The sequence below is a fragment of the Xiphophorus couchianus genome, chromosome 18, assembly GCF_001444195.1.
Source record: "Xiphophorus couchianus chromosome 18, X_couchianus-1.0, whole genome shotgun sequence".
NCBI lineage: Eukaryota > Metazoa > Chordata > Actinopteri > Cyprinodontiformes > Poeciliidae > Xiphophorus > Xiphophorus couchianus.
Genome location: NC_040245.1, coordinates 31,652,289 through 31,668,571, shown reverse-complemented (window position 1 = coordinate 31,668,571; position 16,283 = coordinate 31,652,289). Strand labels below are relative to the sequence as shown.

The 16,283-nt window shown below is 38.9% G+C and overlaps 1 protein-coding gene and 1 long non-coding RNA gene across 7 annotated transcripts in view; both read right to left on the bottom strand.

Annotated features, from left to right (window-relative positions):
- Window positions 1-5,922: 5,922 nt before the first annotated feature.
- sorl1 (sortilin-related receptor, L(DLR class) A repeats containing) overlaps window positions 5,923-16,283 on the bottom strand; it is a 195,780-nt gene continuing 185,419 nt past the window's right edge. For 5 of the 6 annotated variants that reach the window (XM_027999187.1, XM_027999185.1, XM_027999186.1 and 2 more), the window contains 5 exons: window positions 15,613-15,787; window positions 14,531-14,637; window positions 12,694-12,883; window positions 12,289-12,501; window positions 5,923-6,835 (listed from right to left, as the gene is read on the bottom strand). In XM_027999187.1, coding sequence (XP_027854988.1) covers window positions 6,768-6,835; window positions 12,289-12,501; window positions 12,694-12,883; window positions 14,531-14,637; window positions 15,613-15,787 — 753 coding nt within the window. In that variant the 3' untranslated portion in view covers window positions 5,923-6,767. Of the gene's footprint in view, window positions 6,836-12,288; window positions 12,502-12,693; window positions 12,884-14,530; window positions 14,638-15,612; window positions 15,788-16,283 lie in introns of those variants that run through there. The other variant, XR_003593165.1, reaches the window with a different exon arrangement.
- LOC114133355 (uncharacterized) lies at window positions 10,819-12,085 on the bottom strand. Its single transcript, XR_003593169.1, has 2 exons — window positions 11,289-12,085; window positions 10,819-11,130 (listed from the first exon to the last, which is right to left on the bottom strand). It is a non-coding gene; the product is annotated as an uncharacterized LOC114133355 (long non-coding RNA).

Genomic DNA, 16,283 nt, shown 5'->3' with positions numbered 1-16,283 from the left:
TGGCTGACGGTCAGAATCACTTGCGTAGTTTCTCACTGATGCAGAAAGGATTTAAGAGACCTCAGCTCTGGTACCTTCAGACTACTGGACAAAGGTTTAGTTTTCAGTGAGTTTATTTCAATATAAGTGGTTGTTTAAAACACCTAACATTGTTTCTCTAAACTTCTTTTTCTTTCATTATCAAACATGATCCAACTCCACGTCAAATGATGTGAGGCAAACTATTTGACAAAATGTTTAATGTTAAGACAGGTGAGAAGGAAACAGTCACATGAACACCAATATTTATGTTCTGCACAGGTGGAAAACCCAACTACAAACACTTTGATGGGCTCGATCACTTCATCAGCTGTTTCCTCTGTCTTTCATACTGCTACTTCATACTGCTTGAGTGAGTGTGTGGCAATGTGTGCATGCATGCACACTTATGTTCCTATAATACAAACGTGACTTCACATAAACACCCAATGTGTTGTGATAAGGCATTATGTGGCAAAAAGAACATCAGACAACAGAAATATCTGTACCAGAAAACTGTTTTAAGGCCAAACAACAGAATAAAATATATCAGTAGAACTCAAACTGAGGTTCTGAAAAAAAGGCAAAAAAACTTCTCATCAAAAGTTTCCATTCTTTTTCAGCCTTAACTTCACAATCAGGGACAGCCCAAGCCTCCAGGGGGCCCTAAGCAAAAATCGGTTTTGGGGCCCTCTATTTCAGCTAACAGTGTGAACCGGTTGGAATCAATAGTTAGAATATTAGATCATTCGCATAGTGCATAGTGGCTCATATTTTTTGCAACAGTAGGCAGACAAGAAAGAGGGCGAGGAGAGGGGGGGGACATGCGGTAAAGGTTGCCAGGACCGGGAGTCAAACCCGCGACGTCCGCGTCGAGGTCTAAGGCCTCCACACGTGGGGCGTGCTAACCCCCTGTGCCACCACAGCACGCCCCCTATGCATGTATAATATAGGATACATTTATCGGCCAGTCGATTTCTGGGCACCGATTTCCTTATTTTTGGGGGATCAGTGATCTGCATTAGCAGATATTACTTATATGTGAAGCCCATCTTATCTACTGATCTTATTATCGTCAGCAAAAGTTTAAAAATCAGTCTCTGTCCTCTTCTGCTATACAGTGAGAGGTTTGACTGACAGACTGGCCCATCAGGTCATGTCTGAACATTTACAGTTAACAGTATTCACCCCACTTTGCCAACTCAGCAACTTTCTTGCTATATTTAGCGGCATTTCAGACAAAAAGATTGATATCGGCCAAAATCAAAATCGTCAGGTCAGGATTTTTAAAGATTGGCAACTGGGAATCGGCCAGAAAACAAGAATCGGTGCAGCCCTACACACATATTCATGACATTCTATGATTAAATTAATTTCTCTTAAGCGTAACTCACCTGGTGTAAAAATTTAATTAACAGAAGTTTCACATAACTTAGAAGTTGATGTAAAAATATTGTTTGTTTTAGCTACATAAATGATCAGCAGCAAACAACATATCACCAACTACAGCTTAAAGCAGCTCATTGATACATTAATGCAGTATCCATGTAGCCTGATGTAAAACATTTTGTTAGACAATATCAAACATTGAGAAGTTTTAATTATTGTTATCAAATGCTGTTTTGAAGCCAAAAAACCTCAGAAATATACAAAGCCAAGCAGGAGAACCAACTAATTTCAAGTTAAAACTCAGCTTCACTAAGACGCTAGCATAAATGTTTGGCTGTTGAACTTTGAACGTTCAAGGTCGCTATCAAGCTAATTTTCTATTAGCAGCTTCAAAAATCTTTTTTTATAAATATTACATTACGAAGACAGTGTTAAAACATACCTTTATCTTGGCTTTTTTCTAGTCTTCCTCTTTCCACTCTTACTCAAGGATAAGTCCTTTTTTGAGGACTTTTGTTTTGCTAACTTATCGTATCTAGTTTTTTTCTGCCACCCCATCGTTAGCTCCCTGTTGTCGAGTGCATTACCACAATTGAAATTTAAAAGGAAAAAAAAAAACACGCTTAGAGCATTCTTGAAGGGACGGGTGCCCAAGCTACCTGTATGGGAGGGGAGATCGGCTGGCAGGAGGGGAGCCTAATCAGTGCTGTTCCTCTGTTATTGATCATTTCATACACAAACAACTGTTAAGTACATAAAATGCTGATTAGAAAGAAAAAAAAATTGCGCCCCCGCTAGTGCAGCTCCCCTTTGCATTGGAATCTCAAACTCCAGTCCTCGAGGGCCGCAGTCCTGCAACTTTTAGATGCTGCTGCACCACACCTGAACAGAATAATTAGGTCAATAAGGCTCTGGAAAACTGATCTACACAAGGAGGAGGTAATTAAGTCATTTCATTCCAGTGTTTTGTACCTGTGGCACATCTAAAACCTGCAGGACTGCGGCCCTCGAGGCCTGGAGTTTGAGACCAGTGCGGCGCCACTGCCTACCATGGCCACCAGGAGGCCCCCAAGATAATTTTTTTTCTTTTTGTCCATAGATTATTTCTGCACACATCATCAAATATATATTACTGTAAAAACAATAATATATGAAATTGTGTGTTTTTTGTTATTATAATGACATAGAAATCGTTACTATCTCCCCAGTGGCCCCGGGGCTCTAAGCGGCTGATTAGTTTGCTTTGCCTTGGGCCGGCCCTGATCACAATCCTTTCTGCTTGTTTTACAATAGGAAACAGTAAAGTTTATGAATTTTTGGTGGATGTTTATAGAGTACTGAAAGTAGGATGCAAGGATGAAAAGAAAGACACAGAGTGAAAGAAGTAAGAACACAAAGAATAACAATGGGATGAACCAAGAACAGTCATAAAGGAGTAAGAAATGGAAGAATAGACAAAAATAAGACCAATGTCAGAACAAATGATACAAAAGCTTAGACATATTTTTCCATATTTTCTTTTGCCATACTTCTGGAAAATGGTGAACTAAAATTCCAGACTGCGTAGGAACCCTGAATTAATGTCACAACTGAGCGCTGACGTCAAGAGGAACCAAACAGTTCTGAGCTAGTGAATGGACATTCTATATTCACAGCTGGAGTTTTACAGAGCATTTTACTCTGTAGACATAAAGGCTGTCAGCTCGACTTCTATATTTTTTCTTTAAGCAAAGACAGGTGGTAACACTAGCATAGCAAGCTGGGTTGATGCTTTGGAAAGAACACATTTAAAAATACAGTTATGAAGACTTCATGAATGAAAGAAAGCAGGACACCACGAATTTCAAATGGCTCAGGCCCGAAGGCAAAACACAAACATCAGCAAACAGTGTGGGGGAGCTGGAGGTGTGGTGTAGATATGAACACAGGCCTGTTTTCTTTTTTTCCTTCTTATTCTGGATGTGAACTTGTTTACAGGTATTCTGTTTACATAGACAAAGGAAAGACATCTCTGAACAATCAACAACAGCAGACTGTTGACTAGACATGACTAGACAGAACCACTTCGTCTCCCCTAAATGGCATGCCCTGGGTGGGTGCAGTTTGTTACGCTGTTTTATGGTCCGGCGTATTCAGAGCAGCATTTTCACCAGTTTTCACTGGGCAGGTACCCTTAAACCCAAATGCCTAATATTGCATCAGAATCGTGCGATGGCAAATGTGACGCAGTAGTATGTCTCGTGGTTGTTGAAAGCAGTGATGGTTTTTTTGTCCTCCAGGAAATGGACTGTGATATGTGAAGCTGGCAGCTCCACCCTGACCGTACTGTACCGTTGTACATGGTGGGGTACTGGGATGCTTTTATAATGAAAACAGACATCAAACTGTTCCATACTGCTCAGTGGAGATGAGGCAATAGAGAGGCGGAACGTTCTGATCTCAGTGATTTGAATCCTTTGATGGCTCTGATGAAGTTGAAGTCTGGATGGAGTTAAATAGAACATTCAACTGTTTATCTAAGTGTTGTGTGGACAGGTTATGAATAGTTAGTATGACTATGCTATTTCTGAGACTTGACAGAACAGCACTATGCTTTGATGCGAGTCCTGCTCTAACTTGACATTAGCACAAAGAGGCAGTCAAAACATCTTACATCTTACCCAAACTCTGGTGAAGTCCTGGTAAAAGGTAGTGAGCCATAACTATCTTATGTGCCATAGATAACTCTCTTGCTGTTTTAATTTATTATCAATCCAGGTTACTTGGTTCTGATGGCAGGATTTCTACTGTTTTCACATGTCATAGAAGTGAGCACTATGAAACTTATATTTGCATCAGTCTGTTATTTACAATGAACATGTTGATTATTTACACAGGGTACTGAGGTAGGAAGAAATGCACCACTTCTTATCTTCCAGGTGGTGGAAGAAACAGACTGAGAAAAGAACATGTGAATCAATACCAGTCCAATTAACCAGTAAAAAAGAAAAGTAAAAATCACATTGCGATTAAGTGTACTCTATGTTATTGATAGGGTATTACTCTGAAGTTTTAAAGGTTTATAATGAATGAAAAACAATATTTTTGAGACTTGGGTTATCTCAGGATGAGCCAATGCTTGACTAACCATTAGCTTTATGATCCAATACCAACTCATTAAGTACTTATCAGCATTATAAAAGCTACAGTATGTAACTTTTATAAATGTCTTTTAAATATTTGTTAAGTGTCACCATGTTGTGACAGTATGAGACAGATAATCTGAAAAAAAAATCAAAACTCCTCTGCCCGCTCCCTGTGGTCCTAGTGTCATTTAGAAATGCACCGCTTGGTCTGAAAGAACCAATCAGAGCCAGGAGGAGGGCCTAAGTGCTGAGAATCAGTCTTATGTACACAATGTTCAATGCGATAATGGTGGGAAAACAACATACTGCTACATAAAAACTATCTGCTGTCATCAGAAGCTAGTGGCGCTAACTAGCATTCATGGCAAACTAAATCGAGTGCAAGAGGGAGAGTGTGAGCAGAGTGCACATGAGAGTGATTGACAGATCTAAGCCCCTCCTCCTGGCTCTGATTGGTTAGTTCTGACCCAGTGGTGTATTTCTGCAGATGGCTGTAGGAGCACAGTGAAGAGTCAGAGGAGACCAATTTTTTTTATTACAATCTGTCTCAGATTGTGCTGTGTGTATATATATATATACTGTATATATACTGTATATACAGTACAGACCAAAAGTTTAGACACACCTTTTAATTCAATGAGTTTCCTTTATTTTCATGACTATTGACATTGTAGATTCATACTGAAGGCATCAAAACTATGAATAACACATGTGGAAATATGCACTAAACAAAAAAGTGTAAAACAACTGAAAATACCCCTTATATTCTAGTTTCTTCAAAGTAACAACCTTTTGCTGTGATTACTGCTTTGCACACACTCTGCATTTTCTTGATGAGCTTCAAGAGGTAGTCACCTGAAATGGTTTTCACTTCATAGGTCAACCTGCCCTGTCAGGTTAATAAGTGGGATTTCTTGCCTTATAAATAGTCATGAAAATAAAGAAAACCCATTGAATTAGAAGGTGTGTCCAAACTTTTGGTCTGTACTGTATATATATATATATATTATAAAAGTTATATACTGCAGCTGTAAACTGCTCAGATTAAAAGTTCCAAACTATCCATTTTGAGGAGCTACTGCAGGAGATGTTACCTGCTCATAACCTCTCCACAGAACACGATTCAAACGATCCCATTAAGGTCTTGACTTTGTCACCTAATCAGTGACAGAAACCTGCTAGAGCCACCCAAAGCTCTTTAAAAAACTGATCATCAGTAAACGTCCATTTGAGAAAAAGCCGTGGTAGTGGCTATGATGCTGCGCTGGTGTCCGCTCTGACACAGTTCCCTGAGAACCCTGAACTCACTTGCTCTATGATCACAGCTAAGGCAAAAATGCTCGGGACAATAATTTGTCATCCTGAAGGATTAAAAAAAAAAAAAAACAACCAAAATACACATTTTACATAATGATATGGTACAGCATTACAAGGAGACGATCTTAAAAAGTCAATATTTATAAATAGGTATGATGATTTTTGCAAAGCATGGAGGCCAAATGTCAGGCTTATTCTCCAATCCCTGCCTGTGTGTTTGACTCTACAAAAAACAGTGTGCTGGTGGTAAAAAGGAAAAGTGTTTCTCTATGTACACTATGTTCAGAGACAGACATGTTGGGGTGTACTGGCGGATTCTTCTGCAAATACGGAACATGATCCACAGTGAATTCTTCCAGCTGCCTCACATGGGGCACCAAATATGGACATGCTTATATAGTACAACATATACTTCAAGAGTACACATTGCACTACTAAAACATCTACCTTTTACTGACCTGAAGCTAGTTTTTTCGTCTCCCTTTTTCTCTCTCTAAATTTTCCGTTTACTTATTTTGGCTTTAAACAATGCCAGTGCAGAGTTTAAATTCCAGATTGGGTCTTTCATTCGCCAGACAAACTCCGATCATTCACGGTTTTCTTCTGTTTCTACTTTTTCCTCCAAGTACTTTTTCTGGCTCCACATCATACACATATATTTAACATTACAAAAAATAAGTTACTGCGCCTCCAAAAAAGTGCATTGTACCCTTGAAAAATATTAATCTTTTAAGATATTCTCATTTTTCTTTATGTTTCCTGCCAAGTGGATGGATTCCAGTTGATGTAAGTTTCCACATGTTATCCTGACGCTTCGATGTGCAGGCACCACTGATGGGGAGCGCCGGGGGCTCAGGGAGGGGAAAAGGGTACACAAGGAGCAGGAGGGGGGGCGGGTGTAGTAAAAGAGATGTTCTGCTATGCAATAACCATGGGAACATCATCGGAGAAACCACTGATCATCGGAGCATCTTCATCATCATCACCTAAGCAAAAGAAAAGAGAACACTTCAGATATAATTTATGTATCTAGAAGTGAGCCACTCATGGTGGCCTCATGTTGGCATAGCTCTGTTAGTTCTGGTTTGTTCTTTTTGCAGACTTAAGTTCACAATTTTTTGCTTGGGTTTTTTTTCTTTTTTTTTATAACTGAGAGCAGATGATTGGCATAACCAGAATTCAAATAATCCCTGAACTATGACCCCAAATCCTAAAGGTGGAGTGAAAACAGCCTCAAAATACCGATATTGTGTGTGTAATAGAACTAAAACATGCAAGATGCCGGCCCTCGAGGACTGACTTTGGGCACCCCTGGTGTAGAGACAAATTTTGAAAAGTGAGACACACAGAAAAAAGTCAGATGTATACATTTCCTTTATACATCCAAATATGAAGGAAAAAGAGAGCAGCTGCTGGTCCGCCCCGTCCCCACCCATAACATGTAAATAACTATAAATACCCGGAAAGGTGCCACCACAATGGCAACGCTCTCTTTTTGTAGTAATATAAGTATTTATAATAACAATATATATTTACTTTAAAAGTTGCTTTCAGGTCAAAAAGTTACCTGAGAAAAAAGTAAAACAATACATTTTACAGGAAAAATGCAAATAGAAAAAAGGGAATTAAGAAAGACAATGCTGATTAATGCAAATAGAAATGCTTGTTTTAACAGCAGAGCATTCAGCTAAAGACAGATAGCCACTATATTTATTAGGCATTTTTGCTGATACAAGTTGCACATTTACAGAATAGAGATGCTTTCTATTCACAAAGCTGGCATGGCTCAACTGAAGGATGATTGTCTGACCAGCAGCTCCAGCTGCACCAGCACCATTAACGCTTTCTTTTTGAGGCAGGGACAAGTTTGTTAGAGAATGATCACTCTGAGTAATAAAACACCAACATGTGCCAATTGATCCACATGATCTCTGAACACATGCTCCCTATACAAATCCTTCTATTGGCAATTTTCTCCATCAAACCCAAAGCATTCCACAATTACTTAAGCACACTTTGGCACACCTAATCATATACATGTGATTGTCTACACACACCTTGATTACTTTAAAAATATTAAAAATTGACCTGTTTGGAGTTAATCTGCTGATCCAACCCCATTTTTCTTTTGCAGTGAGAATGAAATTACTCCACAGATAACATGCACTAGAGCACACAGACCAATGCATTGCATCATTATGTGACAAAATCTGAGGAAACATACTATTTGCATTTGAGTGGGGTTTTCTGATCCTTTTATTTTATGTGTGTGTTATGTTACTGACAAGGATGCATGTAATTCAGTTTCATTGTTTAAGTTTAAACAATAAAACATTTAAATAATTTAAAAACAGGTTGTGATACTTCTTGGTCTAAATAATATGAAACGTAGTCAGATTTCAGTGACTTTAGGTGAGTTTTAGTGCTTTGTAGTTTGTTATTGTCCACAAAGAAAGTTTGTGTGGCTGCCGCACATTTTCACTGCAGGACAAAGTTTGTGTATATTTACGCAAATTTCTCAAATGACAATGACAATACATAATATTGTATGTATTGCCATACAATACAATATTTATTGTCATACAATAAATAGATACAATTTGTATTTGTTATGTTATACATTGTTATGTATTTGCATTGCATAACAATGTAAATGCAAACTCTCAGAGGTCAATTATGGAGGAATTTTTCTGCCATAATCTAAGAGCATACATTTTCAGTCTGAAAACAGGATGTCATGTCTTTTGTTCTCATAACTTTAAATATTTTTTCTTACATTTTTGAAAGCACGACTTTGTGTCTTTCTTCTCAAAACTTGTAATGCTTGTATTCAAAACGTCTCTTCTGCTCGGACTCTCTGCTCACTTATGAAATATGTTCTGTAGTACACTAAACATCCGCCAGCAGTGTGCTACTGATCGCTAACAGCTACTGATCTTAGGCAGGATTTTGTTCACCCAACCAAAGACAACATAGTCACGACATGATAGCTATCTATCTATCTATCTATCTATCTATCTATCTACAGACAGACAGACAGACAGACAGACAGACAGAGAGACAGACAGAGATATCATGTCATACCCATGTTATATTTGGTTGAGTAAACAAAATCCTGCCTAAGATGACCCTAAACCTGACCCTTGATACACAGAAGTGATGGAAGCTACAAGCATGCGGTGAACAAAGATGCCGGCTTTTCTTTGCATCAGTTTCAATATTCAGATATTGTTGGAGCAGTGTGCTTCAATTGTTTGTCATTTTGATATTGTTGCATCTGAATTTTCCTCATTGGGAGATACTAAAACATATTATATGATATTCTATTATTGTAAAATGGCTAGATATCAGTTCTCTAATTCAACGGCTATGAATTGCTAACGTTAGCTGGAGGAGATAGGCACCAGCACCTCCCGACCCCACTAGAGACAAGGGTGTAAGAAAATGGATGGATGGATGGATGGATGGAATAATTAATTGTACAGGACATAAAAACATACAACAAACCTGAAGAATACGAGAGTGGTATTTTACCCATGGCTGTATGTCTGCATAGGTCTAAAACTTACAAGTAATTACGCTTTTCTTTGATTTACACAACTATTCCAGTTATTTATAATTGTGTATGTCTGGATGGAAAAAAAAAATGCTAGTATACATATAAAGTAAGGTGTCTGTTTTAGATAAGTTCTTCTAATGTCCACATTAGTAACTCTGTGTTATTTATCTACATTTATGTGCTATAAGCTATAACATCTGATTACTTTTCCCAGGGAGCAGAAGAAGAGGAACGTGATTGACACGATGGTGAACAATGAGAGGAACCGTCAAAACAACTGGATCTCCTTCAGGAGGAAACAGCTACTAGCAGAGATGGTAGAGCTCCATGGAGAAGAGTTAAGGCAAGCAAAAGAAGAAAAATAAATGCTGTTTTGCATTTCCTTCTTCCTAGACTTTCAATGAAGAAAGTCTCTTTTTTTATACCCACTCCACACATTATAACACATTATACACAGTGTAGTTTGTATGGCATCAAGGTCCTAATACAATCCTCCCAAAAATGTGAGGAGCCTTAGAGTGAAAATAACATTATATTATTATTTTATCAGTCACCAGTGGCTAGTTCCATCTTCAATGCAGTGGTGTACTGCGGTGCTGCAATGAAGGTGAAAGACTCAAACTGACTTAACAAATTAATAAGAAAGGCTGAGTCAATTGTAGGGATCAAGCTGGGTCCACTGGAAGAGGTGATGAGAGACAGAATGCTGAAGAAGATCAGAAGTATAACCCCTTTCATCCCCTCTACAACATGGTGGACATCCCGAGGAGCAGACATGGCCCAAGATTACTATAGCCCAGATGTGATAAAGAACGCTACAGCGTTCTGCCCGAGGCTATCAGACTGTATAATTCATACTAGAGCTGTGCATTTTAAATGTTGATTATATATTTCATGTACTGAGCAATATGTGTGTCCTTAGGACTATCATTATATGCTCATTGTTATTTATTATTGTTGTTATTGTGTGCAATGTTGGGACAAACTAAATCCCCCCCCCCTTTAGGGAATCAATAAAGTATTATTATTATTATTATTATTATTATTACATACTGTAAATATTTCATTGACACTTAACATTGTAGATTACCAATGAAGGCATCCAAAATGGAACATACATTATTCAGCAAACCAAACATTTTGACATTATTATCAGGGTTGCTCCACATGACCCCAAAATACAAGTCATGTTTGCTAATTTCTATTTTGTACAACATCCTTCTATCCACTCACTGTTTAGCTGTCTTCTTGGAGAATCTTCAATGTAAGAAAGTGAGAAGATGTGACCAAAACCCGTAGTCTTAATTAATGATAAACAAGATTAAGTTTAAACTTTTAAGCCCCTGATTAATTCTTAGTGACCAAAATGTGAAAACATGGAAGGTTTGATCAAAACTAGAATAGCTCAGATTAGAAGGAATACAGCTTTATTTGTTTTCAGTGCAACTTGAACTTTAGATGAATCACAATTAAACATATTGAGAAATTAAAAACAACAGATTGTTAATGCACTTCAACTCTGTGAGAACATCAGAAGCATTTTTTTTAAATTATAAATCAACACATTGAGCTCATGCCTGCTCCATAAAGGTGAAGGTCTCTGGGCATCCTGAAGGTAACACAGACTGGCAGTCAGGAAGACGGACACTGATGAGACATGCTACAACTCAGAGGCTGCAGAAATAACCACACTGATGATCTGCGGTGACAGTTTACCAACATCTGAAAACACATTGAAATATATTATGAATGTGCGGCACTAACATGCAATTCTGACACTTTAAGTTATTTGCGACACCTGGATAAAATTAGCACGTGTATATTCGGCACTGTATTACAAGTTTTATAATACTATAATACACAAATCATCATTAGCTTACCCTGCAATGTCTGGGCCACCTGCTTTCCTCCCGCTGCAAGGTGGAGATCAGCTGTCATTCTCACCACAATCGCAGGATTCCTCCCACTGAGCATTTTCTTGAGATCTCAGAAAAATCACAATCAGGCTATAAAAAATTGCTCAGTTCTCTCTCTTCTTCTTTTGTCTCAGAAAAACAACAACTCGCGTTAGGACGCATTTTAACAAAGCACAACACATAGCGCCTGGAGGCGGGGCGCTATACCCCTGACCGCCAGGAGGTGTCATGCAGCTACGGAGTCGAACCGGGCCTGTGGAAACGCGTTCACTCCGAAGCAGAGAGGAGCCCAGGCAGGCCGAGCTGGAGTAGAGCCAGTGAAAAAGGGGTATAAGTGGGAAAAAGGGGTATCAGAGGAAGGTGGGATATTTGTATGGCTGGAGACAGGAGATTATGATGATGAGTTGAAGAACCTGTTGAAGAATGTGTTCAGCTCATTTGCTCTGTCCAGACTTCCATTGATCTGATCCTCCTTTTGCTTGAAGCCTGTAATCTTCTTCATCCCTGACCACACATCTGTGAGATCGTTCCTCTGAAGGTTGTTCTCCAGCTTCTTCCTGTACTTCTCCTTGCTGTCTCTAATCTTGACTTTTAACTGCTTCTGTATACTCCCCAATAACTCCTTGTTTTGCTTGTTTAAAGGCTCTTTTTTCTTGTTTAAAATTTCCATTAGGCCACTGGTGATCCAGGGTTTGTTTTTCAGGGTTACCATGGATATATTTAAAGGATTTCTCAAACAAGCATGAAAGACTCAAAGCAACACTCCAGGTATGTTTTTGATGAGGGAATAACATTATAACATGATAGAAAGCTCAAAAAAGTTGATTTTCCATCATTATGCCCTTTAAAAACAACCTTTTTCTTCCACTCTACATTTGGTGCTATTTTGATTTATCACATAAAATTCCCCCAAAATGTACCAAACTTGATTTAACTTGCTATGTGTAGAATCCTTTACAGTTACCTAATTCATCCCCAGAGGAAAAGATGGCAGAACCAAGGCGTGAGTTGTAGTGGGAGTTGGCAAAGGCAGTGAAGTTGTTCTGCAACCGACGGTGTCGTATATAGAGCGCCACTAGGCCACTGCCCACGACCACCACCAGCAGAAAGAGGACAGGAACCACCACTGATGCCATATCTCTGGAATGGTTCTCACTGCGGGATGCATCGCTGCTCCCTAAACAGGTGGGAAAAACAACATCAAGAAAAGGAAATTAAGATTTCTCTTTCTAATGCATGGGATGTTTGACATGATCAAAAGTAGCATACAAGTTGAGTATTTATCATGTGGTTTGCGCTCCTCATTAAACCCAGCTTCATCAATCTGTGCGATAACCCTTCCCTGGAGGTTCTAGAGGATCACCCGTACCTGTCTGTTGGTTGTAGAGCAAGAGTGCAGGTTCCCCACACAGCTGGCCACCCAGCAGGCACCTGGCCTGCACCGAGAATGTGTAGTTGTGTCCCACCAGCAGACTGCTGATGCGGAAGTAAGTCTCTGTGGTGTTTCCTAGATAAACTGTCTGGTTGGTCACACTGTCAACCACATGGACCTCATATCCCTGTGAACAACAGCAGTAGAATCTATCAGTAAATAAATCACACTGACTTACAAGCTTCAAGTGGTTGAACTTCTGTCTTTTTTTCATTAAGATTTTATTGGCTCTAGTGGCCTTTATTTAAGAGTGGTCAGACAGGAAGGTGGGTAATGAGAAAGGGAAAGGTCATGTGGCAAAGGTCGTGGACTTCGAGACGTGAGACTCGAACCTATGACAGCAGTGTGTGGGACTAAAGCCCTCTGTATGTGGTTTGTGCGATACCCGTGTGCCTGAACCTCTGTCTTCTGTCTTATCCCTCTTATCCCTTCTGTCCTTGTTTACACGGACAGATTTTTATGCCAGTTTTGTCCTGATCTTCCCCTTCCGACAATTTTAAGAACATCCAGATTATTGAGCTGCTTCCTATCATATTAGGAGATCTTCTTCCTGCCGTGTGTGGAGTATTAACAAATCTGGTCCGCTCAGGAATGCTCACATTTAAAATCAGGGATATTCAACATATTGGATCGTCTTGTCCTGATATCGCAGCATGTGTGGTATTCCCCAAAGACAAACGACAACGCAACCTGTTGAATGTGATATATAGCCAATCAGAAAGGAAATGATGGAAACACAGAAAGGAATCAAAAATACAACAAAGACAAAATATCTGGCATGGCAACAAGAAAGGTGTATGTTGCATACATGTTTGTATTGGGGTTTTTTCTCTGTTAAATACAGTCCACAAGCTATCGCTTTCGGCCATGTTTATTTACTCTTAACTCACGTTTGGTCCTGAGATTTTGTAAAACTTCCCATCTGACAGCTGAATGTTGGGGAGTGAAATCAGTTTGTGTGTGGTGTGTTGCTCCAGCTATGTGACTTAACACCACACACTGTAGAACCAAACCTGTTAAGCTTTAGCAGGTTTGGTTCCTCTCAGGGGGACCACACAGTTATTATCATGTGTGGTCCCTCCGGTTTTGAAGATCGGCAGATAATTTAAAATCTTGTTGTGGGAACCAGCCAAGGATCATCAAAATGTTTCTTTGTGGTGATTTACTGCTCTTTGAGTTCTTTAGATCAGCAGTAGTTTGGTGTTGGAACTTTTGGATGAATGTAGGTTTTTCACAATCGCTTTCTTATTGTTGAACCATAAATTCTGACTACAGCCAAATGTTACCTGCAGTCATCCAAGATTTTGAAAATAGAAAGTGTTCACACTACTGACTGGATTATGTTTCCCAACTGAAAGACTGGGGATCACTTAACAACTGGATCTCCTGATAGATCAGACTACAGCACTAAAGCAGATAAAGCATCTTACTAATGTAAAGGAATCTACACACAAGTAAGTGGCAGTAATAAAAGATGGTCTCTGAACTCTAAAGGGAATGTGCCACTCCCAAATATAACGAAAAATATAGTTTGGATAGTGGTGACTGCATTATTTGTTATAATCATGTTGAGAGGTTAGAGCATTTATTTGACATACAGAGTTTGTTTGTATGGTTCAAGCAACTTTAAATGCTAGCTCTATTCCTACCTTAATAGACAACAATATAATGTTAGGATTGGATCATGCAAATAAGCCTGAGTATATCCTGGTCTAGGAAGTGGTGAGGTGGCAGTGGCCCTGTTAAAGCAATGCAGAAGTCAGTAATTTCTCACCCTGCTCTCATTGAAGCCCTTCTCTCGGACTGCAAGGCTCTTCCAGAAGAGGAACACATGGTCATTTTCTGTCAGAATTTTCAAGGCTTCTGGAGCAGGCAAAGGAACTGAAAAGGAGGGAAATAATAAATCAAATCATTTTGCTGCTCTTGTGAGCAAAACTACAGTTAAAATCAGACACCTACATGAATTCATCATAGACTTGAATGACATTAACTCCATGCTAACGTTGGATCCAAATTAGAATCCCACCATTATGATGACTATAAATTAAAATGACCACAATTTTATAGTATTTACCAAAACATTGCAACTTTGTTTATAATATGGTCTAGCTCTAGCAATAATATGTAAAATATTTTAAAAGATTTTGCTGCAGACACATAAAAAAATATTAGAGGTGCAGCAACATAAAAAAATTTGGGCTGATATTGATATTAATATTGCAGGCCTTATTTTGCTTTCACTAAATAAAACTATAACGATTTTTAAAGTTAAGATACTTAAAGTTAAGATACTTAAAGAAAGATACTTAAGATACCAACAAATTAGTTTTTTCTAAATAGTGCCAGATTTGTAAATAATGAAAGAAATCTGTTATAGAGACCATATTTTTGCTTAATGTCTTGAAAGGTCCTCAGACAGCCTTTATGATATGAATCATTGTATTTTACCAAGCCCTTTTCAATCCATTTTTTAAAAGTATTATCTGTTTTATTTGGGGTAAAGTCTTGGTCACATGCTATCCATCCGATTGGCAAACAGGACTCTTTCTTTTCTTTTACTAATTTTGGCCAGGTCTTGAGTGCCATTTCTGAACATGGATTGAGTTCTTTAAGGTCTTTTATTAAGTGTATATTTCCAATTGCTGCTTGCAAGATGACACCATTGCTTGTACATTCAATCTCCTTCCATTTGGCTGTGTAGGAGGAGTCACATATCTCCAACAATGGATATATTTGTGCTGCCTTGTGTTTACTCATGTTTGGGAGTGAAAGCTGGTGGAAGCTTTGACCACTTTTTTTTGGAAGAAAGTATATAATTTATTAAACTCCATCCCTTGAGGAGTGGCTTTGACAGACCTGTGTTGAGGGTGAAGCTGGCCTCCTTGGTCATGTTGCGAAGGCGGACGGAGACGCTGTACCTTCCTCCCGACTCCAGGCCTCTCAGCAGGTACTCCACCGTGTTGTTCTGGGTAGTCAGCTTGTAGTCCCTCTCCCCTTTCCGGATTACATCTTTCACGTGAATCACATATGTCTTAGAGGATGGACACACAAACAGAGCAGGTGAGCACACCAGATGGATCACAAGCATTCAAACTGAAGTGGGTATTCTTTCACAGAAATCCCCAAAGTAAAGTTAAAAGGGCATTATTGCACATTTTTCAGGCATACAGTGCTATTCTATGGCACAATCAAGTAAATATGTTAACTACAATTGTTATACAAATTGAAGTATAACAATTGCAAAAAAAATTATTTTATAATTTAGTGTCTTTAAATTGGGCCTTTGTCTCTATAAAAATTCCTGGTCTTTCTGAAACTCGAGCTTGAGGTAGTCATCACAACATGGCTATTCTACTAACTCTTCAACAACATTTTTACCAGTGTTTCACTGAAAAGTAGCTCATGCAATGAGTTCTGCAAATTCTCAGTTCCACCAGGTGTTTGCTTATTGCTGTTGGCTAGTTTGAAGGAGTGGGGGAGTTACAAGGAGTTACAAGGCCAAGGGATGCTCTATCAGACGGAAGCTC